Raw genomic sequence first — 25,220 nt, 5'->3', positions numbered from 1 at the left:
CCTAAGTAGATGTATTCCTTTACCACTTCCAGTGCCTCGCTACATATATCGTATGCTAGTTTTTTTCCGAGACTGTTAAACATTACTTCAGTTTTCTGCAGATTAATGTTTAGACCCACCCTTCTGCTTTGACTCTCCAGGTCAGTGAGCATGCATTGCGATTGCTCCCCTGAGTTACTAAGCAAGACAATATCATCAGCGAATCGCAAGTTACTAAGGTATTCTCCATTAACTTTATAACTCCCATAAAAGAGCCACCAAGCGTTTGTGCTAGCGTAAAACGCAGCCACGGATTATATTGAAGTCAGAGATGACAACTACAATTGCTCTCCACCATTCTGCTTTCTTTTCGCCAGATTGGAAGGTTGTAGGTAACACCAGACAGCAATAATTGAAAGTAATAGCTATTCGCATGACGCTTATTCGGCGTTCGCGGTGCCACTGTGTGTTATGCTTAAATTATGCTTAAGTAGTCAAAGACCTACAGTAAATTAAGAGAAAAGGCAGCAGCGTAAATCCAGTTCACAGTGAGAGAAAAGCAAAAGCCGTTTTTTCTTAAGAAGGCACCACAAGGCGTTAAATTGATTTACCTGACATAAGAACACTCGCAATCAACTCAACGTAAAAGCGAGTTGCTGGGTTTAACTTCTCAAAACTACTTAATACGTAGTGAAGGATGTCGTAGGAGAAGGCGGGGACTCCGGAATCATTATGACTACCTGGATTTGATTTACGTGACCTAAATCTAAGTAGACAATCGTTACTGAACTCTGCCCCCCATGGGAATGCGGCGGCCGCAGCGAGCAGCCTAACCTGCAACCTCGCCCTCAGCAGCTTAACGCCATCGGTACTGTGTAACGCTTTAGCAGCTGCTATCGTGACATCCACACATCGATGGGCGATGCGATGGGCGGATGCCACTCCTGAAGGAAAACTTATACCCGCTAGTGCTCGCCTAGGCCGTGATTACGGCTCACAGCGAAGCAGAGCAACGGTAGTGCTTGACACAGTATATGCGCAACCATATGCTTGCGTCCTTGCTATTGGAGTAGGTGGGAAGGCCTTCTTCATGCCCTGGCCGAAAGGCAGGGGCGAACTGATTGATCCTAAACGAAAGGCGTACTTTTTCTGCTTGCGCAAAATTTTCCATTTGAAAGCGCAGGGCCAACTGTAACGTTTTGCTTCAGTCCGATCGATCGTAAGCTTTTCTGATGTGTGAACAGCTAAAGCACAAAAGATCAAAACAGTTTGTGTAGTTCAAATAGAGGCGCAGCTACTTCCCACGCCCCCTCCCTATCGATGGGGGGGGGGGGATAAGACGGATGCGCTAATGAAAAACTCTGGCTTGAGAACCACTTCTGAATTTTTAAAAATAATTTGAGTTGTCCATATCGGGTTGAATTTTGTATCAGTAGAACAAATCGAAACGAACAGCTTCATGTACTTTGAGGAGCACTCTCTCTCTCTCTCTCTCTTGTTCATAGGCAGGCGGCACTAGAGCCCAAGAGTTACCCTAGTGTCGCTCCATTTTCTGAGGGTACGTCCACATTGCACAGAACATGACAGCAAATAACGTATGACCAAAGGATTGTTACCAGCATTTATTTTTCTCAGTTCCGCAGTCCTGCTCACATGAGCAGCAAAATGGAAAAGGACGACGATCCGTCCGCACATTTGATACATTTTTGTTTACTTCGGACTTGATTCTCACGCTGCTGATGTTTCGAACCTGGGTACGATGTTTTTTTTCGATCTTTTTCATTATTTCTCAACGCTTAAAAGTCTCCGCAGGTATTTTTGTCATACAGCGAAACACCATTTGCGCAGAGCTTGGCGTGCGCCTTAAAGCATTTCTTCGAAACAGAGTGCTTGGTCGTGTTGCGAACCCAGAGCGTACATTCTAAAAAGAGGAGAAAAGCAAACAAAAGATGCACCAAAAAGTTACAGATTAAATAAACAATTGAGCACGCTATTTATAGTGCTCCTGGTAATCAAATAGCAAAACGCTGAATAAAAATAGGAAACGACGGTTAAGGAAAACTTTCTAAGACTAATAAATGAAGGGCCTCATAAAGTAAAATTATTTGAACTAGTTTTTATTCCAGTTTTCTCACTTACAATTTTCATAACCGCCAGCCTAAATACAGGGTGGTGACCCGCAGCGCTCTTTGAATCACCCAATGAAAGGCTCTCCTCGTTTATAGGAGGCCAACTTTGTTTGATTTCAAAGCGAATAGCATTGCCTACATTGACAACTTTTTCTTATCGAATTGACTGACAAGAGGAGAGGAATACGCAGAAGTGCGCACTTGATGAGCACAACGGTGCCGGCGTCTGGGACTGGCTCACTTCCCCTTCCTTAAATTGCGGTGGCTGGTCGAAAATTGCAACGGCATGCAACGGAAGGTTAAAAATCTCGCTAAGACAGATCCTCGGCGAAGAAGAGGTGGAAGAGCGACGTCGTAAAAGTGCCGAAGGGGATCGCTAACGTGAGGCTGGCACGAAAAAATCTTAATTGCACGCGCATAAATCTATTCTCCCCAGCAGCTCCTAGCAGCCAGTGCCAGAACGATCGCTAGGCATACGCCTTTTATTTCTCTCAGAACATGGGAGTCTCCGGCTATTCGGAAAGGTTCTCCATTTATTTTTCATCATATTAGATCATCTTTAGTGCGTACACACCATTTTCCCATGGTTACATTTCGCGGTTTTGAGACGTCGCTACACACAAAGGCGAAGTGTCTACAGCCGGGAACTTCTGACCAATAAGGGAGGGCTAATGGCGAAAGAGGTGTGAAATCATAAGTAATTATTTAGCTTTTGTCCCGTGTACGCGTCATATCAAATTTTACGGTATTCGTGACGTCTCTTGATAAACACGTGGAGCCGGGGTAGCCCAGAAAATTTTGACCAATCTGTGTGACAAGGCTCGCTCCGTGAATTCGGATAGCTTTACATTATAGCGCCACAGATGCTGAAAGGATAAGCACATTGAAAAAAGTGACATATTTCACACTAATCTGACAAACGTACAGGCAGCTGAATACGGAAGCCACATAGCTTATGTGAGTGAAAGATACTGTGCAACGTTAATTGTTGATCATGCCTAAGGCAAGGATTTAGCGCATTTGCGGAACAACAAAGCGCGCTTAAAGGAGCCCTAAACCACCTCCTATACTTTAAGCATTTCCAGTAAACACGCGCATCGAATCCAGAATGCGGTCACGATCAACGTTGCGAAACGCGGCAGCGGTACGCGCCGCGGGCGCGCCACAAACGCCAAATTAAGAAAAAAAAAGACCGTGCTCCGCTCCGGGCCTTTCCGGTATCCCGAGTGCTCGTCGTGACGTCACGAGGCTCCATCTGCTGACGTCACCAGCAGGCGCTGTCAATTGGTCGAACAACAACCTACGACTTCAGATTGGTCTGCTAGCAGGTACGCGCGCTCCCTGCTCTTTGTCGCCATGGCTTGTGCGTGCTGGCGAATCGGCAAATACGGCCCGCAACTCAAGTGTCGAATCGCTCGCATTCCAACACAGTCGTGCCTAGTGGTTTGATTAGCTGCACGGACAGAGTCCGACAGTGCTTTGCGATGGCTAGAAGGCATTCGTGTGCGGTGCTTGTCTGCAAGAGCGCCGACTTGAAAAACAAAACGACACGAGTCCGGCTGCCTGATATGCCGCGCAATGCCTGGCTTGAGCATTGCGGATCGCAGCGCAACGGCGATTTACGCGCTTGTGGGCGCCACTTCGGTGCTGAAGAGTATCCATCACGACCCATGCCTTCTGCAGGAGTTGAGCTGCAGGAGGCCAAATGCGCTGCCAAGTCGGTTCCTTCCAAGAAGGCCGGTAAGTTTTTATAAATGCTCCTCCTTGCAGTCTGACTCGTATGGTCGCCACGATCTGGGGAAGGCGGCGACGGCGGCTGTTCATCACCAGCGGAGGTGCTTCATCACGGCTTGTCACCGTATGGATCCATTATATTGGTGAGCCTTTCTAGACGTGCGTTCAACACCTGCAGGACCCATAGCGACATGCCTCGCAGGAGCACGGGCCGGCCCGGCAACAACAGCGGGTAGCCGAGAAGCGTGGATTCGTGGTAGACGGAAATGAGCAGTTTTGAAAAGGGGGTTGGGGATTACGCATGTCACGTGACATCTGGGGGAGCACTCGGTGAGGAGGATAGATCAGGCGACGAATGGAACGTAGCGAAGGATTGAGGGAAACGAGCCAAACCCGTGTAACTCCGCTGTTATCCCACCATTTCGAAAAATTATCCTGGCTACGTGTTCGTTGCAGACTCGTGCACAACAGAAACAGCACCACAAAATTTCGACCTCTGGGTGGTTTCGGGGCCCTTTAAGCATATTCCTTTGGTGTAGTGCTTCTCCGATTATGTCGATATTTGAGGATTAGTCGACAGCGAATACACAAACCGGCACTAGCAAAGACGGTTTTATCATGGTCGGCGGTTATAAGGGTGTTGTGCGATTAAAGTTGTTTTATATGTTGCGCACTCGCCTCCGTGTATGTATTGGATGTTATACAATAAAGAATAAACAGCCAAAATTGGCGCTACCCTTCTTCCCCTACGTCTTTCCTTGTTTGCACCAAAGGGATCATATTTGTGGTCTATTAAGCGTGTAGCATTTCGCTCTCAGGCTGACGAAAGAATTGTCTAATCGCTCTTTCCTACTTTGGCTATCCCCGTAATCGAATGTAATATGAACGATTAGTTTCAGTAGTAAGGCTAATTTTGGCGCAGCATGCATGATATACGGACGTAAAATATCCATGACACAAACCTGGCTAGTTTGTGTAGTGATGCGAGTAATTAGCCCTTTGCGAGACCTCGCCGAAGCCTGTATCTCCTGTAGTTGGCTTGATTGACTTGATTTCGCTCGCATGTAAGATCTTCCAATATTTAAGCTCCTCTAAGAAGCTCTAGGAACAGAGTTTGTTCTTACGATAGCCAAAGTAGCGCAGTTCCATGATGGCGCACGTCACAGCGTGGTCGGCGTAGAGGTAGCGAACAACATCCGGATGAGCGGTGTCTGAAACATAAAAGACAACACAATACTCTTTCTTCTCTGAACAAACTCCTGGTTGAGTGAAGTTTCGAAGGTCAGTCACAACAAAGTTGCAAAATGATAGATTGTACTTCATAGCAGCAGGCTTTTCTAAATATTGGCTGAGCTGCAGAAGACATATTTCTCGCACGTACAGAACAATATGCAATAAAATTTACGCATCTCCATTGCGTAACGAAAGGCCGACGTGTAATATTAGCTGCCTAAACGTATACATGAATTCCGCCACGCTCCGCCTAGCTTAACCGCCCGTAGTGCTGCGGTTGTCGGTGTAATATTAGACATTAAAATCCTACAAGCAACGTCAGCAGGACCAGCGAGAATGACAAAACAAGTACAAATTTGCACCTTCGTCCATTCACCAAGACCCTGAAATTTAAAAAGCAGCGCAATTCACAGTACGAAATCACAGACACACACAAAAAATCAAAATTTAGGAAATACCTTTGTTTGGGTATTGAACCTTGCAAGTTTTGGCACAACACAAGAACCAAACCAGCAACTTCCTTGTGCTTGGCCATTAGTGCTTGCCTGATGACGTGTGGTCATCACGAAAATAAGAGCGCATGTATGGCGTTTGTTCAAGCATGAAAGCACGGGATCTACTCGTACTAAACAGGCGAGTACAAAGACATTGTTCAGGCATATCGAGACCTCTGCTTCTTGGCGTTGTTGTGAGCATGTTGGCAGTAATCGTAAAGACGCAAGTCCACGCAAGAGAAAGACAAAGGAGAATGGGCCTAATTTACACAGCGTTTCTTTCGTAAGCGCAGTTTGCAATTGACCTACTTAATTTGCTAACATTATGTCCAGCATCACGTTGGCTGACAGTAGCCCTTAGAAAAAGAAAGAGCCGGTGCATTGGTAGCCATAACAAAGCAATAAACAACCACACAAAGTAAACTCCATAGTTTTAATTGATCGTACGAAGTAAATGAAATTCGCAAGAATGGTTTCATGCGCGCACAGACAAACGTAACAGATGTCGCTCGATGACCGCGAACATTCGCTGCACAAATCTGGTGGGGTGAAGAGCGTGAACTGAGGCGAACGGACGGGAACTGCTGCATCTCGTCAACGCCTGTATGAAGCGTGAGATTACCTGACCTCAAGCAGTAAGCGCGCACGTAGAGCGTGTACATGCAGCCACCAGCCATCTCGGCACGCCCGACGTTTGCACCCGCCGAAGGTTACTCCCCAAGACAAGGCGCGGGCGGTGAGCGCGCTCATCCGCAGCCATGCGCAGCCACGGCCGGCATAGCGGATGAGACGCGCACTCATCGCCTTTCCACGCTTTACCAAGTGACTTCAAACGTTATTTACGCTTCAAGCCAGCATCATTCACGGCTCGCCCTCGCATCGGCAGCATACGGCAAACGGGGTGCGATAGGATCATATCGCGCTTGGACTTTATGCGGAACCTCATGGCGACGACGACGGCTAAATCTCGTCTGGAGTACCTGCGTACTAGCTATTTCAATAATATTTGTAGCGTATGATCTCCTTGTTAATTTAGGTTATCGTTTCTTTCTAGAAACAGAACGATTTTTGTTTTCTACACGTAGAGAAAGGAGGTGACTGCCTCGTTATTCCTAGTCACACGTTCTCAGAGAAAGTTCTTGATGCCGTTACCGAGAGCTGGTAACGTAAAGCCTCTCACTATGTGCAAATAAGCGCGGGCAAGATTCACAAAGCTTTTCATTGGTGAGCGAAATTTGGCATTGGTCCGCTGCCTTCGCTATTATAACGCTATGTCCAGCATCAGAATAGGGTCGCATTTGCTTCAACGAACATTTTTGACGTAAATGTTTTCGTGAATACGCCGCTAGAACTTTTTAACTGATAAGTCTATGATTGACTGCAACCACCCTTGCCTTGATGCATCTTTACGCTCAAAAGACAAGCTGAATATGAAAATGAGGAGAATTAGACGTGAAGTAGATGCCTGGCACGAGCAAGTCAATCGTCTTCTTCGTGATGTCTATAGGGCAGACAGGTAGATGTCTTAACGTTAGCTTGCAAGAACACAGCAATAAAGTGCGCAAATGGCGGGAAGGGTTTCTAGGTGTTCATTGCGCACAATGCGGCTGTATCCCGCTTTTTGAAGAAACCGCTCTCTTAGCTAGGCATTCTAATGAATGCACCAGACTTATCATTGAAGCAGCAGCGATTGCCGATGGTGGCTCAGTTAGCAAGTCATAAATTGCATTGACAGACAAAGAACTGGTTTTTCTGAGGTCGCACATGCGCTCTCCTTCATCTTAGGTCATGAATTTTGAATGCATACTCATGTCGGGTTGATGCTTTGTAGGGGGCGCTTTTGCCTTGGTGTCTCAGTATATATATGTTTGTTTTTCAAAATAAAAATCAGTTGTAAGTCAGCGCTTGTCTTCGTCATCCTTTTTTATCCCTCGTGTATGTATGCGTTGTAAGTGACGATTGATAGCATAGCCCAGAGCATCGAGGTTCCTTCAATTACTAGAGGGATCTCTGGCGCGGCCATTGTTCAGCCACAATGAGAATGATGGGTAGCACATGAATTTCTCTGATCATCGTGCTTGAGGCTTCAGACGTTTTTACGGTTTCGTTTATTACGCTTTAAGTGGGCCTAAATTGGTCTAACTTTGAACGCAATGTTTACTTTTTTTTATGCAGAAGGTAATAAGATTGAAGCACGCATAATCACTGCTACTTGCAGGGATTCCACTTGTGCATACGTTAGTGGCGTAATGGTTTCGATATCCGGCTTCTATGCGAAACATCATGTGTTCTTATCCTGCATTCAGACAATGTGAATGTTTTCTTAAATATTTAAACCGCAATAGTTTATTAAAACACGATCCCATTGGAAAGCTACGGAGCCATTGAAAGGGACAAGGGCGAAGTTAGGCAAATCCATGTACTAAGTTCTTTTTTACCTTGCTGGCTGAGCTGCCCTGCTTGCAGCTCTCGTAGAGACTAGCGTCACAGTGCCCTGCCGTAATTGTATGAAACCTTATGGCCTAGAGCCTAGTATTCTAGTACGCTATGATGTTTACGCAGCCACCTGGCGAAGTATGACAAATTTACCAACACTGGCGAAAAGTTTCTGCGGCATAATGTATTTGTTTTTTTTTTGCACGCGTGCTCCTAGAATGACCTTTCATTCTGTTTGCACTTGATGTCACTAAGCTCCAGATAACACGGATTTCCGTTAGTGAAAGATGTTTATTTGCCTTGCAGTTTGATTTATCGTTACAGGACTGCGAATCTTTTACGGTAGGTTTTCTAAGATGCGGTCTCGCAGAGGCTACAAACAGCTGAAACTGTTTTAGTGTGTTTTAGTCTGTACGGCGCTCACATTGGATCATTGCCTTTTTTGATTTACGCGCTCGGAACTCATTATACGTGCATTTGTTGGAAATCAGTACAGTGGGTGCTGCAACCTGTATAGGGGGTTTATTTGTGCATGTTCCGGCGTGTCCAGTTTTTTATATGTGGATTTCAGTCACTCTCTCATCTTACTCCGTTACAGATTTTCAGAGCCTTCGACGTTTCTTCTGAGCTTACATCTTTTATACTATGATTATTACTATTACATAAAAAGGAGTAACCGCAACAATTGCGCGCGTCGGTGGCCAAATTTTTGTTGATTTCTGTTTTAAAGAATAAAGGGATTCCGAAAGAAAGAAAGAAAGTCAAAGTAAAATGAGGCGTAGAGTGTGGAGGTGCAAAGTAATTGACGCCTCTTACCATTGTCCACCACTATGTTGGCAGTGTCGATTGATGGCCCTTTTGTGAAATGGAGCGTGGCGTTCTTTCTGCAGGCGAAGGAGAAAATAATAAAGGGAAAACCACAACTTGATTACAATCTGTATCGTCTCGTTCACCGTGATCAATATTTAATTAACGAAATTTCGCAGTGGCAGCCCACCAGACAAGCCCACGTTGACGCTGTCTGGCCTTTGAGCTGTAATTTAGTTCTGCTGTTGCAGTAAGAATAAGCGGGCATATGTTCACTTCGTCAGCTGACACGGGACGCGTAATTGCTAAGCCTAATAACTAGTTACAGGAGAAAATAGAGAGTGGGATAGTACTTAGGAGTAGGACAATCCTGTTCATAGAGCCCGTGAATAAGGCGATCACATCCATAAAATAAGTAATCATCAACTTTAACAGACAGGGTACAGAATACTGAACGAGAAACGCAATATGTATAAAAATTATTCCTAAAGAGACAGTGCAATTACCTGCGCTGTCGGGCCTCGTCATGTACCTTGTCACAATGCGAGTCACGGCCTTTCATTAGTAAGCTTAAAAAACATATTGGGACGAGTATAAAGAAAATGGAGAATACACGCAATGATTGTTTTAGGAGTTTAGACACGCATTTACACTGAGTCTCTGAGATTTGCGCTTGACGCTAGTCTGTGGAAAAAGGATAACATATTTGCGTATTACAGCCTTATGGGAAAATAGCCGCTAAGCGAAGCTTTCCTTGATGTCTGAGCGAATGCTAATTAAAATTTTATCGAAACGTAGTCCTAATGACGGCAATATTCGCATAAAATGGGGATAAGGAAATGCTACTCTGCGAAAGCGTAACACTGGTGGCACAAATGCAATACAATGTTGATCCAAACGTGTCGCCATTAGGCAAACGCAGCGAAGCAAACGTTTCGATGCAGGCACACCCTACGCTTCAGTGCCACAGAAGCGCGATAGAACAACTCGTTTTCTCTACTTGAAGCGTCGCCATAAACATCATTGTTCATAATCGCCGATTCAAATTGAAGCAGCCCAATTTCACGTGGTTGCACGGGCGTCGTACCCTGACTGCAGTGACCAGCCGCGGTAGCTCACTGGCAATGGTGTTGCACTGCTGATCTGGAGGTCCGGGTTCGATGCCGAACGCGGCGGCCGCGTTTCGATCGGGGCAGAATGGAAAAACGCTCGTGTACCATGCATTAGGTGTACGGTTAAAGAAACCCAGGTGGACAAAATTAATGCGGAATGCCCTACCACGGCGTGCCCCTTAACCACATGGTGGTTTCGGCAAGTACAACCAAAAAAATTTTTAATGGCGGCAGGAGATACACCGACCGAACGTGTGCCTCACATTATTTTTTCTAATCTTTTCATGTTCTTGGTGCACTTTCTGAGTTCGAACAACTGCGAGGAACGGCATGTGCTTCGAGAAATACGACCCCTAACTAGAAACGCTCAATGGCTCGCTGAACTAATGGTCGATCGTGCTATGCGTGTTCAACGGCTAGTGGTTCCACTGGCAGAGGTGACAACTGACGAGACGCACGACCAAGACGGATTGAATGATGGTCGATAGCCGACAGTTTTGTTCGGTTTTCAAAAGTCGACGATAATGTCACCGGCGAACTATGAAGGCCGAGCTGCACCTACACGTGCCAGTAGGCGAAAGTTCCCGTCCACGTCTTTCATACACCGTGCCTGGCGAGCAATGGCGATTTGAACCTAAAGGACACGTGCCAGCGCGTGCCCACGTGGGTCACTATTTTAGCCTTGGTAGACACCGTTTCGCATTTTCGTGAGGCAGCCCGAGTAGAGATATCTGTCTGGAGAAGATACATTCCGCATAGACACTTAAAACTGCTTACGTGTGGGAATGCGAAAGGATGGTAGTCTCTTTGGTGAAATGTTTCCGCTTAGGTATGCATCCGCATGTCGTGGTACACGTTGTTACCTTGCACGGCGTTCCTTTTGAGACGCGATGGCGGAGGTATGCCTCATTTTATACACTCGGGATTTGGCTACACTGTACTACGACTTAGGGGACTCACGGCGCCGTGCACGTGAAGCCGCCGACGTCAACTTGGAAGCGGAGGAATGCATTGAAATCGGAGGCGCGACGCCTGGTGCGCCGCAGGGAAAGCGCGCATTGCTGCACATGCGAAGAAGACCGGCGTCGTACCGTCGAGATCTATGTTGCATCCGCGTTCGCGTCCTTTCCGTTCGTGCTTCGACGTCACCATGCTCGCTGTGCAGGTCCCCGGCATCTCTTATTTGCATGTGCAGCAACGTGCGCCTTCCCTCTGGCACACCAGGCACTGCACCGCCGATTTGAATGTATAGCTCCGTTTCCAAGTTGGCATCGTTGGCTTCACCTCTACCCGTTACCGCTAGTACGCAGTGAGCTTATTACCCCTATATCCTAGTACACTATAATTTAGCGTCGGGAATGTTGTGTTTCTGTCATCTATGAGGCTCCTGCCCGCTACGGCGGATTGGCTAAGAAATGGCTACGTGGAGCTCAGGGGTGCCACTTCTCACAAAGGAATCGTTGGCGCGTAATAGAACACGATGTTGACGGTGACCCGCAGACCGTCGAAAGTGTTACGTGAGTCTTTGCGTGTAGGCAAGAATTTTCACCGTCGGCCATTTTCGGGTACAAAGATTTGGTGACGCAGCCGCCAGATTTTTGCGGAATGGGGAAACAATGCTCTCCTATCCATCTGTGCTCGCGCTCCTCTTCGACACGTCATATCTGTCCTGCATCGTCTGCGTGTACGTGAGGCGCATGGTCACGAGCCTTCGCGCACCGGCCAGGTACACGTGTAGTTTGGCCTTCACGGCATCGTCTTGTCGTGGTTGTCGTTGCCACGGTTCACTGCCTCGGGTGCTCACCGAATGATGCGCAGGGTGCAGTAGTATTGGACTTTCTTTCGCGTTGCCAATGGACTGACGTATGAGGCGAAAAGCTCAATCTCCGCGTCCACGCACTTCACTGGCGCAAAGCGCTCGTCGCCCACACCATCATCGAGGATGCACGCGACCGCGGCTTATTCATTCGAAGTATTCTCCGGTCTAAGCGTCGTTAGCTACATTTTTACACTCAACCTGACATAGACCCTCTTGCGTGTTAGCTTAATCTACCACTTGCAAGGGCTTTTGTAAGTACTGTGTGCGCACAACAAACGCGGGATACAACTACAAACAGAGCAGATACGTAATATTTCCTTAAAAGCATGTATATACATTTTTAATGCGCTAACGTAACAGGCGGATTTCAGGATTTCAGGATTTTCCGCCGGAATATGGCGACCACGGTCGGAATCGAACGCGGGACCTCAAGCAATGCCATTGCCGCAAAGTAACCGCGGCCGGCACAGAAGGGTGGATTTGATGTGCGACCACTTCCGTAATGTCGCATAGACCCTGAAGTGGTTTAATGCGGCTTTACGTCTGCGTCTCGCATCAGTTGTCCATTTGACAAATTTGCATGGTGTTTATTTTTCAGAAATAGCAGAAACGTACCACCCCGTATACTTCAGTTTGCCCACGACCAGTGTTTACTTGCCTTCTCACGTCATTTATCCCTCTTCCGCCCTCTACCCGTACGTGAGCACTGCGGAAGTGGCAACGCTGTTTGTTATTCACTCGTTTCGCAGCTGCGCCAGTTATACCCCCCACCCCCCCCAAATCTCGGTCTGTTCTCTCCCTCCTCTCTACAGTTCGATCCACGTTCACTCAGGGCTTGCACGTTAATAGAAAGCCAAGCGCTGCAGTTTCTGCAATGCCTTTAAGGGGGATCACGGATAGTTACAGCTTTAACGGTGGTACTGTAGTGACACCTATGGAGCTCCAGAGGGAATTGTCCACGTGCGACGCAATGGACAGGTCCAAACGCGTATCTGACGTCCACTTTCCTCTCTGCCACAATCCTGCCATGTGTATACACGCCCCCTCTCCCTCCCCCCCCCCACCCGCACGGTCTGCAAGACTGCCGCAAAAGCGCAAAAGTCGAATGCAGATGCAAAGAAAGGTCCTGCTTAAAACCCGCATGTAATATGAGTTGAGATTTGGGGATAGCGAAGTGCGAAAAAAGTTTTTCACCCGCGTGTAATACGAGTCATGGAAACTCAGCGAAAACACCTATTTACATCCGACTTCCCTCTTCAAACATCGCTGCCCTTGGTCGCGCTGTCTTCGAACTTTGTCCAACAGCTCGTCCCAGAGATATCCATCCTCTGTGCCGTCGAGCGTGTGCGAAACGCCGCACTTCCCATAACCACGACGAACGAGGTCCCCCGGGATGCTCGGCAATGCGCCCTCAAGCAAGTTCTTGTGGCCAATTCACGCCATGCTATATGGCGCCTTCTGTACGCTTCATGATGATGAGGGTGATGGTAACCACGCAGCAATACGAATTCTGGTTCAAATTTTTCTTTGGGCCAGCATATTGTATGAATACAATCTTTGGAGCGCTTGTAATTTGAAAAATATCTTCGTATTATATGCGGGCTGTTACGCTAATCCGCGGGAAGGTGCCTCGCGTGAGAAGTGTTTTGGTGTCTTTCCGGATGGGGGCGTATTTGTTACGGTACTAAATGTGGTGCAGAGGATGAGCAATATTGTAGCCTTTTATAAATCACTTATTCGAAAGCGAAAATGCGCCTGGAATGTCCATGCAAGTCTATCTCGCTAGAAATGAAATGATGTGGGAATGAAAGGCCATGGATAGCTACTAAGAACTCTGCGTCTAGGTTGACCCCTTCGCCCAAGTTCCCCTTCACGACTCGTGAACTTTGAAAAAACAAACGCCATATCTTACCTTGTAGCGCTGTCATTTCTGTTGAATGACCACAGGAAGGTCGCTGACGGGACTTCAAGGTTGAGGTCGATTCGAGTCGCTGTCAGACATTTCAACATGGGGTCTTGATTTACGTCCCTTACCGCCGCGGCAAACTGATCCATAGCCAAAATCTGCGGTCTCAGAATAAAAACTTTGAAATTTATTGTACTGAATCCGCAGCAGTCACAACGTCGATTTTTCTTCTATTTTCTATGTAGCAAGAGGCCTCATAATGTAAAAAACCTGTTTTGAGAAAACAAGTGTACGAATTGCTCATCGCTACACTATCAATGGCAGTACCCCAGAGTGCACCCACTTTTTCGGGGCCTCGAATCGTTAGGCTCTCTGCTAGTAGCTCCGGCATTGCATTGTGTTGTTTAACTATAAAACTTCAATCTGGTAAAATAGGTCACCCTCTTAGTTCTGTTCATTTGTCACGGAAAAGCTACGGTTACTAAATGAGTCGCAAGAGTGGTCATTTGGAACGATCGTTCTTATATTATTACTGTTTGACCTTCGTCAATAGCTCGCATAATGCCGCTTCCCCGCTACCACCAAGATTCTCCACGGTCTGGGGGCGACGAATGATAGAAGAGAGAACAAAATCGGCGAAAGAAAACTAATCTCAAACTCGGAGCCAAATCTAAGTTTTTGAATGTCCTGCTGAAATTAGTATTCAGCAGGAGCGGTACCGATCGTGGTATTATGGTGTGAAGAATTCTGTTGTTTTTCAATATTCTCGTATAATTGTTGCGGAGAAAAGACGCGTGAAAGCGTCCGGATAGACGAGGGAATGTTTTTTTGAATTCAAAATGTTCATACAATACAAAAATTCATGGACTGCGTCAAACCATGCTAGAATTTGATGACAGCAGTGTTCGCCCCTCCCCCCCCCCCCCAAAAAAAAGAGAGATTTGAATCAGGACATGTAACATTATATACACCACCAAGAACACAATGCTGGCAACTGCCAATCTGAGATAAGGCAAACTAGGACACAACAATGACGTTACGCAGATTTCAGTTTTAGCCAGGAGGCCTAGCAGTTCCCTTCATGGGAAAAATGAAAAATGAATGGCTCGGATTCCACATGCCATAACGCGATTCATCTTGAGGCACGCTGTAGTAGGGAACATTGGATTAATTTTGACCACCTGGAAATCCTCAAAGCACACCTAAACCTAAGTACACGAGACGTTCTAAGATTGTGCCCCCATCGAAATGTGGCCGCTGTAACCGGGATTGAACCCGCCACCACGAGCCTGCAGCACAACGCCATAACCACTAAACTACTGCAGCGGTGACGCTAATGCATGCATTTCAACGCGGTAGGGCTACACCCCTCTTCTACTTCCATTCTTCCGCTATGCAAAGTGTTAACCAGTAAAAAGTCTGGTTGGATACCCTACGCTGGGGGAAGGGAGAAAGGGAAGAGAGAGAAGGGAGAGAGAGAAGGTGTAGACACGTGCATAGACAATCATTGAGCCAAAACCTACCATACAATCCAGACATTCTCAGAAAGCACCAAAGTATACGTTCACTTCTTTCTGAGTCGATCGCTGGGGACGGTGCTTTAGAGCTTTCTGTTAACTCAGAGGATTATCATCTAGTTTCCTGAATGCGTTATACAAAGATTGTCTTTGTGCTTGAAATTGAGGGCAGTGGCACAATAAGTGGTCAATGTTCTCCTCCAATTCACAAAAACCACATGCGGGACTATCAGCCATTCCAATTAGCACTGTGGAAGCTTTCGTGAAGGGAACTTTCAGCCGCAACCGACACAGAAGAGACGTTTCGCGTGGGTGCAGTCTAGCCGGAGGTCTGAGTAGCAGTGAAGGGTTTAGTTTGTGCAGCCTGGGGCGCCTTGTACGTGCGGTATTTCCCTCTGCTAAGGAGAGCGTGTGTGCTAGAATGCGAAGTTGTCTCGCAGCGTCGGTTCTTGAGAGGGCAATGGGGAAGCAGCGGTCTTCTTTGTTTGAAGTTCAAGCTGCCTCATCTGTGTTGACATTTCCAATGATACCGCAATGACGTGGTATCCATTGAAATAAGATATCATTTCCCACGTGAGCTGATCGTGAGTTTCATGTCACAGAAACGACTGCGCACATCGCAAGGCCGGCCCTCAGTCGCAGAAGACTGCCCATTTTCTAGGAGTTTCAGCATTTGTCACATGAAGCGCGTCGCGGAGGGCCGCGAGCTCTGAAGATGTTGACTTAGTGAGATGGGAAATCTTGAACCACTGGGTTATTTCCATCGTTGGTGTAACTACAACGCCACCTGAACTGGTTGAGGTAGTTGAGCCATCAGTATAGACGTGTGTGCAGTCGCTGTATTTCTCGTACAAGAGGAGCAAACAAGTTGCTTGAGTGCTGATCCTGGCAAGTCCGGCTTTTTTTGAAGTCCTGGGATTGGAGTTATCAGGTTTACTTGAGTATGGCTCACACACCATGGAGGAATCGAAGGTCTTGCCGCAGGTGCGTAGACTGACCTCAGAAAGGCACGGTGTGCGAAGACAGCGGCACTGAATGCCATGGGAAGATTTTCTACTGGAAGACTTGGGAGGTGGTGGGCAAGGGTCTGGGTTCAGTGTCCTATGTGCGCACGCATTCTTTGAGAAGAAAATAATAGATTTGCCTGGATAAGCGTTTGTTCCAACGCTCTATTTTCATTTGTTGCTTGAAAAAGCGTTGTTTTTAAACGTGAAATCGCAAGGCACAGTTGACGTATTTCATATTTCGTTCCACATCCGCAGCGCCGGTAGGGTATTTGTGACAACAAGACATTCCAATGAATTTTCGCATGTGGTGCCCATTTTCATTCAGAGAAAAATCTCAGAATTCACTAGGTGGAGGTCGTGGTTCCATTAGACTGCACTGCCATTTTAATTTGTCAATATACTATTAACAAGCCCCACCTAAACGAAGTCTAATTATTGCTACGTGCTAATCGAAGAAGTTGATGTAGACACTTGAATTTAGTGGGACGTACCCATAAGCGGCCTATGGCTGACCTGAGGACAATGACGTGCCTTGCTTGATGTCGGCTGGGGACGTGTTTGATGTCGTTTGCGGTTAACATCATACCTTGCTGGTGAAGCAGCGCACAGGCACGGACACAGCGAAGACAAACGAAAAGACGACACAAGCGAGTGTCGTCTTTTCCTGTTTGTCTTCGCTGTGTCCATGTCTGTGCGCTGCTTCACCAGCAAGGTAAGATGATCACTCACGAACTAGCCCAACTTTCCACTTTACTGAACTTCGTTTGCGGTTACATACAATAAACTAAACGATTAGCTCCTTGAATGTTTTTTCGTTTGTTTTGTTTTTGTATGTTTCTTTTTTCTTGTTTAATCGAATATGTAACACTTTAAAAGGTTAAGTGAATGTTTCAGCGCACAATTCTCGGCCAATCCGCCAGTGTGTGTATGAACCATAATATGGTGGCCATGATGATCATCATCATCTTAGGTGGTTCCTATGTTGGACAGTTCGTGCTACCTCATCTAAATATACAGCGTAAATAGTTTAGCTGCTGTGCTTTCACGTGACGCTGTCAAAACGTGAGAATATTTAGCGTGAAAATTTCAGACCACTACTTCTTGCCCATCTTTCCTTGCTTACGACGTGTTTACGCAGGCTAAGATTGATGTTTCTGATATTACAAAAGTCTGTACCAGCGATCCAGGTCAACTGAGCTTTCCCTTACTGTTCATTTAAATCTCGGCTCATTCTAGATATCGTAAGGATTGAACAGTATTTCCCAGGTGAGTTGTGATACGCGTATAACTAAGGCATTTATTTGCGATTATCCTTCCTGCACTAGTACTGTTGGTCACGTCCTATCTCGTTGAAATGCTACGGACTAAGAACGTTTCCTGAAAAGTAAAGGACTGAAACATCGACGTCATTCCTAAAATAGGTTCCTAAAATTAACATCATCAACGTCATTACTAAAATTAAGGCTAATGACACCGTTAACATAGGGCTTCGTATGTGAAGCCTCGGTTGCCAGTCTCACTTACCCCGACATCCCTTGTCCGTACCCACTTCATCCCATAGGCCATAGGCCATCCCATAGGACTTTACCCATAGGCGTATCTACCGGGGAGGGGGGAGGGCAGGGGGGAACTTGCCCCCCCCCAATGTAAGAAGGGGAGGGGAAAAGTGTATCACTTGCCCCCTACCCCCAAACTTTTGATAGCGGGGACTGGTACTTCCGGCTGTACGCAGGAAAGTCAAACAAAACTACAGCTGAAGCTAAATTTTCTTTCTTAATAGAGTGACCACATAAGCAGTGCTTTTCTTTACTACGTGCGAGCACAACGAGGACTGTCTTTTGTGCATTTCTAGGGATGCCGTTCAGCGGACGACGCGGGAGATTCGCTAGACAAACTCGCGTTGAGCGGTTGCCATCTTAATGAGCTGTCAACTTGCGCAACTTGCATCATGCCCAGTTTTTTGGTACCGCTAAAAGAGTATTCGGAAACATAATCAGCTTGCTACCTTGCAGCTGCGGGCAAGGTGGAGATCCGGATAAAGTATTACAATCATCCGCACCCCACGACTGGTGTGCCTTACGGAATGAAATCATTGGATTATGAAATACTGCAAATATTTATACTATTTCCAAGGATGGCCTACATAGCGTTGCAGTCTCAATATCTTATCACTATAAAAATTTAATCAAAACTCTTACTGGTATAACTTTCGAGTTTCATTGTGTAATCACGGCTTATCGTAGATATGCTCGCGAAAATGACCACGGTCAAACGCGCAGAGCCATTTAGTGACAATAGAACAGTCACATGAATTTTATCTAAATCCATGTGTCACTTCTGACTTTGAGGATTTAATTTTCACGCTCTTTCCAAATAAGAGCTGTACTATTGCTTGTTTCGCGGCAGCAGCAAAAGCAACAGTTATCTCGTATTTTGAAAAAAAAATGATGGCTACTTTTTAATGGTGTACCGAAAATTTTCTCGGTGCAGGTTGCTTATGTGCTCTGAAAACAGTTAGTGAATAGCCGCTTTCTACCAATTTTTATGAGTTATACGCGGAATTTAGTTGCTTACCTCGATACTCTCGGTAAAATATGTGGGGCACAGTGTATATATTCATTCGAAATGCGAAGTGCGAAGTGACGAGCGAGATATGTTTATTGCGCATAGGTTCCTTACAGCTTTTGTAGAAAGTTACTCACTGAAACGTTCCAGGGTGTCATACATACCGCTAATCCGAACGTTTCCCAGCCTACTAGTACAACAGCACAAGGTAGGGACGTGAAATTCCGTGCAAACAAGGAAACCTTAAGTGCAATGCGTTGGGAAACTTTCACTGTTCTGCTTTAAATGAAAGGGTCGCCGATAATTATTCAACCCTTGTTTTTTTTTTCATGTATTTCTTGCATATTACTTGAATCACAGTTTCGTTCCTCCGGTGACCTTGGTGAGCTAAACAAGCATCTTGCTTATATCTTCGGAAAATCAGGGGCATGGTATGGCCAAAGTGTAGGCAATGTTCGAAATGGGTGGGTTAAATGCGCATTTTTCAGTAGAACGCGTGTTTGGGCTCCATGCTGTTATTAGTATGTTTTACGACCGGTGTAAGACGTAGACGACTGCGCTGGCATAATTACAACAACAGCTGAGGTGAAATTTCGCGAACATAAGGGGAACAATATGCCAAGTTCATGTGCGATGGTAAATACGTCTTGACCAAATACAGTGTTAAAATTGTAAGCAAGTGTTCAACAGTATAACGCTGCTGCCTTTAACAAGGTTTCACAATATCCCAAGAGAACTCTGCGATTCAGATATTTTATTCTTTGAAGCAATAGGCAGCATTTTAAGTGCAATGTGTCACCTAGTACGTTTCTGGCTTATTTAGTAGAGTTGGGAATCATTATTGAACCGTGATCTTTTTTTTTTATTTTCACTGTTTCATGCGTGATATATTAGTTTCGCCCGGCAGCTTCGTCACGTTTGGTGACTGTAAGGGCAAGCTGATGGTGTTGTGTAGATGAAGTTCGAAAGAAATGGCTGATTGGGGCTTTATCACTAAATTACGTATGCAGACACTCCAGAGTGATCCACAAGCCGGAAGCGCCCTTCCGTGTCATTATTTCGGAAAAAGGCACGTGGCAATACTCTCTTTCCTGCTGGCTTCAGTGTCAGCTTAAGAAGCTAGATGTTAGTGGTCCGTTTCTGGTTAAAGAATCTATCTCAGGTTATCCACTACCTGTCTCAACATTCTGATGTCCCATTTAAGGCTATGTCCATAGATATAAAAGACTTGTTATATTCCATTCAGCATCAGGCGCTCCTGGTTGTTATCGAAGAAGCAATAAGTAGTTTTGGTGACATTGCGTTCCAGAATGAATGTGGTGTGTCTGTTTCAGACTTTACCAAATTGCTTCAACTTTACCTTTCCTCAACTTTCGCCGAATGGAATGGAAATGTTTTCCTTCAAAAAAGTGGCATATGTATTGGGTCATGTATCGCCCCCTTGTTGAGCGATTTAGTTTTGGCTTACCTAGACAGGAACGTCGTGTCACGGATGGGCAATACAAAAATAAAAAAAGCCTTTCGCTATGTCGATGACTTTTTGGTTTTGTTTAATAGCGAGGAGAGCTGTGTAGCGTCCTCTGTTCGTCAAGTGTTAGACCTGTTCGAAGAATGCTTATCTCCCCTCACACTCACTCATGAGCTTCAGGATAATGGGTCATTTAGGTTTTTAGATTTGAAGTTATCTTTTACCCGGCAACATGCATGCTGGATGTACGAGCCTCGAGCTAACAAGCCTCTGTTATCCTATGCATCTGCCCATTCTAAAATCGTTAAGAGAGGTATCGTTCAGGATTGCTTGCATAATGCACTAACGAAATCATGCTGTCATTTGATAGAACCCAGCTTCAGTGCGCAGATAGCTCGGTTGAGGGCTGCAGGGTACCCGAGCAACCTTCTTGTCTCAGTTTCGGAAAGCCTGCGTAATACGTTTAGCACCGATCCTCACAGCTTTGAGGCTCAGGTACATGAACGAAGTAAAAAAAAAACAGCTGTTATCCCGTACGTCCATGGAATATTCCACAAACTTAAGAAAATAGGACAAAGAGCAGGTATCGACGTTGTTTTCTCTGCTCCAAAAAAACTTGCCCAGCTTTGTGTCAGAACCAATCTTGCTGCTAAGAAACGTAGTATTTGCAGCATTAATCATAGGAAGAAGTTTACAGGTTGTTCGAAAGGTGTAGTGTATAAGATACCCCTGAAATGCGGTAGGTTTTATATAGGACAGACTGGTAGATGTCTCAGCGTTAGGTTACAAGAACACAGCAATAAAGTGCGCAAAGGGCGGGAAGGCTTCCTAGGTGTTCAATGCGCATAATGCGGCTGCGTCCCAATTTTCGAGGAGACTACTATCTTAGCTAGGCATTCCGATGAAAGTATTAGAATTATCATTGAAGCAGCAGCGATTGCCGATGGCGACTCGGTTAGTAAGCCATCAATCGCACTAACAGACAAAGAACTGGTTTTCCTGAGATCGCACATGCGGTCTCGTTCATCTTAGGTAATAAATTCTGAATGCATTCTCATGTCGGGTTGCTGCTTGTATAGGGTGCTTTTGTCTTGGTGTTTCAGGCTATATACGTTTGTTTCTGAAAATAAAGATCAGTTGGAAGTCAGCGCTTGTCTACGTCGTCCTTTTTTGTCCTCCGTCTATGTATGCGTTGTAAGTGTCGATTTATACCATGGAATACCAACTAGCCCGTACTCAAACCTTGCTTCAGAAAAGAAAGAGCATGTAATGGGTTATCTGTAAGCAAACTTCAAAGACAGAGGACTAATTATGAGATTTGTGGAAATTACGCGTGCTAGTGATCCGGTGTTTTGTGAATTTGTTTCGTGAAAAAAAAAATTCATCCGTTACCCTGGAAGATCTGCGAACTCAACAGATATGAAATCTAGCGGCAATTGAGTGGTGCAGAAGGGTGGGTAGGCAACGAGGGAGGAAGTCATGGTGAATGTTACGGTGAAGTAACGTGTGTGTGGATGAATTACTGGCTTTCCAAAAATTCTGAACAACTGCTCCAAATGATTAAATGCGGAAAAGTTTTGAAACAGACGCACACATAAGGGCAACTTTTTAAGGTATGCGATATAACTACAAGAAACCGAAACGTTTATTGCAGCTGTTCTACAGAACTCGAGTTTCTAATCGCCAAGGGCTCACACATCTGCTGTCTTTTGTTGCAGCGATGCTGTGAGCCTCTTGTCACCATTTTTCATGTAATCGTTCTTGGGAAAAAATATGGGCCGAACCTGGAGGTAATGCAATACCGAGCCAACCCGTGGTGGAGGTGAAGCAGGCTTCAAGCACTCGGCAAAATGAAGCGATAAGTGCATATATTCATTGGAATCACGCGTAAAACATAGAAAACCGTATTTGTTTATTTAAAGAACACCCACAAAACGCATCCGATCCACATAATTGATCATAAGGCACTCTAGTTAACAAATCGAACTGCGTAGCGCTCTCCGCACACGTTTCCCAGTGAATATTACTGTTGCGCAAGTGGCCGTGGCGATGGCAACATGCCACGGAGGGGGGTGGGGTGGGCGAGTGACGTCACTAGCCTTTCGTATATGAGAGAACCAGCCTGCCAACTGATTCCATTGCTGTTGCAGCAGCGCTATGGGTATGCAACGCATGTTTAGGACTCCAGTGCAGCGTCAATACGAGGCGTGCTGTCCAAATTACCGTTAGTCTCAATACTACTATTGTTCTCAATTACCATTACCACCATTACTGCAAAGCAATATAGCATTGCATACCACCCTCAGCAGTTGTAGTGGTGGTTTTCAACAGCTTCGCAGGACATCCGCTTTCGCAGGGCTGGGAGGACGAGTGAGTCAGTCAAGAACTTTATTGAAGTCCTAAGGAGTTTCAATCCGTTGGAGATCCCACGCGGGGAACTCCTCCGGCAGAAACCGTAGGCGACACCCAAGTCGGGACGGGAACGTGGTGACGCTCCGCCAGTTCTTGGGCCCTCTGGACGGCCTTGAGTTGGAGTTTGAGGTCCGGGCTTTTGAGGGCTTCTTCTCATTCGGGCTCACTGGAGAGAGGGCCCTTTGGTAACGCGGTACATTGCCATAGCATGTGCGAGAGTGAGCAATAAAGTTATGGGCAGTCTGGGCAATTTGCCGGGATTTCTGAGTTATAGTGACTTAGTAGGCCTCGTGACGGATACGAGTCCGTTTGTAGCATTCGAAACGCGGCCGCCTGCGCGCGTTCGAGTTTGGCGTGTGGGAGCGGGAATTTGATTCTGCCTTTCCGATAGTGGGAGGTGATCTCTTGGTAAGCGAGCAGCGGGTCATTAAACTGAATGTCCAGCCCCTCGTGGGCCATGGGACCGTCGCGGCGGGCAAGTTCTCGCGCACGGTCGTGGGCCGTTTCATTGAGGTTAGCTTTTCGCGGGTGAATGTCTTTCCCCATGTGAGCGGGGAACCAGGAGAGGCACCGTTTGCTCTCTTTTGAGCTCGCTAGTAGTATACGCGCTGCTTCTTTAGATACGTTGCCGCATTCGTAGGCCCCAATTGCGGCACGCGAGTCCGTGAAGACATAAGTAAATGTGGGGTCTGCCATGGCGTTGGCTACGGCTATTTGTTCCGCTTTAGCGCTGGTGCTCGTTTTAATCGATGCGGATGATCGTAGCGTTCCGTTGCCGTCCACGACCGCTCTTGCGAAAGTGGATGTGCTGCCGTACTGGGCCGCGTACACAAATGCGGTGGCTTCACGATCCGCGTCGATGCGGTCGAGAATCGCGCGGGCGCGGGCCCGGCGCCTACCCACGTTGTGTTGTGGGTGGACGTTTCTGGGAAACGGTGAGACTTTGTATTTGTCTCTAATTTCGCTCGGTAGGTTAACCGCGTGCTCGAGATAGGGAGACGGGGAGACATTGGCGTCATTTAAGATTAGCCTACCGGCTTTGGACGAGGATAGGCGGAGTATTTGCGCCATAGTCTGAGCCTCGATCACTTCGTCGATGTTGTTGTGCATACCTAGCTGGTCAACCAGCTAGGTATGCACAATTTTTTTTTGTGTGTGAATATTGGAAGCAATTTATGTTGATCGTACTTCGTTGCGTATAACCTCCACAATACTATTACCGAAACTACCGATATATTTATGCTGTAAACTTAAACATCATGCACAATTCCTTCTTTAATTACTAAAATTGCATGTTGCAAGTGTGCATATTTATGTGCGCTTTACTGCTGCTACTGGGGCAGATCTGATACCTACGTAAGACACTCATTGCTCTTTGTTCCTCTATGATATCCAAATTTCATATAACTGCAAGAAATAAAGGCGAATGTCAGTTAAATATAAATATAACTGACAGAAGCAGTTGCAGGCTGTTTCACTTACCGTAATAGTAATTCGCAGTATATATAGGGAGACAGAGAGAGAGAGACAAAGCTCAGATCATCTGCGGTTTGCCCCTCTACTCCAGAAATAGCTGTTACGACACTGACTTTATGCATACCTTCGGTATATTAATCCCCCGTTTGTGCCCGTCTCACTTTGCTTCAGTGACATCACATTGCTCAAAAAGACCGAGGTTAGACCGAATAGCAGGCTTTCCATACCTTGAATGCGTTGGGAGGCTCATGGTGGTGTTTGTGAGGTCTCCAGAAGGAACGCGCCGACGCAGGAAAGAGGAACAACTGGAATGAGGCCAGAGCCAGCAGTGCGATTGTCCCCAAGGACGACATCGCTGCCAGAAGGGCGATGAAGGGATGAAGAACCGGCTGGAGTGTTTCTTGTGCTCAGCAGCATCCACTTTCCGCTGCAGTCTGCGCGTCAGTAAACTTACGGCTGGTGACTACATGGGCGAGTCGTCGAGCATATACTGAGAGCGGCCAACGTTGAGGCGTCCTGTCATTGGAATGCCGTTTTTATGTTGCACAGGTTGTTCGCAGCTGCCGCTCCCCTGACGATTGTGCGAGGTTTACTTGCCGTCGTTATATTCCTCTAGTCCAGCGGCCACAACAGCGCGCCGAACTAATGCAACGGTTCAAGCCAAGTTAGCGTCTGTCCTGTGACGAGCGGTTAGCGTTTTCAAAACAAGGTCGCAGGTCAAGCCGTTGGCACGTGTTTGAGCAGCGTAACTAGTATTTTGCAGCTCCGGCAGAATAGCGAATCGGGAGACCCCGTGCACGTTTATCTTGAAAGCATACAAACGGACAGCGGTGGGAGTGATTGTGGGGTCGGGGAGACTACGGGCAAAACCGGGAAACGAAAGGGCACAAGAACGCTGACTCACAACGACGTTCATTAGCAAAATGACTCTCATATATATGAAAAACGCAAATCTCCTCAAAACAGTAAGAGCACAGACGGCACATGTGTCCGCTGTTAACTATATACGTAAACGTTCGAGAAAAGCAGTAAAGAAAGTATTTCCTCGCCGCTTACGGTGATTGAATCACGCAGGTGTTTTTCCTCAATGCTCTGTCTGGCTTTTTTTATTTTGAAATTATTTTGT

General features: G+C 46.4%; 1 protein-coding gene across 2 annotated transcripts; it reads right to left on the bottom strand.

The window, feature by feature from the left end:
• Positions 1-1,602: 1,602 nt before the first annotated feature.
• On the bottom strand, positions 1,603-24,628 carry LOC135913245 (uncharacterized). Of its 2 annotated transcripts, none has more exons than XM_065445848.1 (5): positions 24,322-24,628; positions 13,656-13,814; positions 8,822-8,889; positions 4,967-5,053; positions 1,603-1,900 (listed from the first exon to the last, which is right to left on the bottom strand). In XM_065445848.1, the coding sequence occupies exons 1-5, from the start codon at positions 24,342-24,344 to the stop codon at positions 1,776-1,778; spliced, it is 462 nt and encodes a 153-aa protein (XP_065301920.1). In that variant the 5' UTR covers positions 24,345-24,628; the 3' UTR covers positions 1,603-1,775. The 2 variants fall into 2 exon arrangements, with proteins under 2 accessions (XP_065301920.1, XP_065301919.1); XM_065445847.1 differs by having other exon boundaries at positions 13,656-13,807.
• Between the last annotated feature and the right edge of the window lie 592 nt (positions 24,629-25,220).

This window comes from Dermacentor albipictus, chromosome 5 (genome assembly GCF_038994185.2).
Source record: "Dermacentor albipictus isolate Rhodes 1998 colony chromosome 5, USDA_Dalb.pri_finalv2, whole genome shotgun sequence".
In the NCBI taxonomy this organism is placed as follows: Eukaryota; Metazoa; Arthropoda; class Arachnida; order Ixodida; family Ixodidae; genus Dermacentor; species Dermacentor albipictus.
This window is presented reverse-complemented; position numbering and strand designations above follow the sequence as displayed.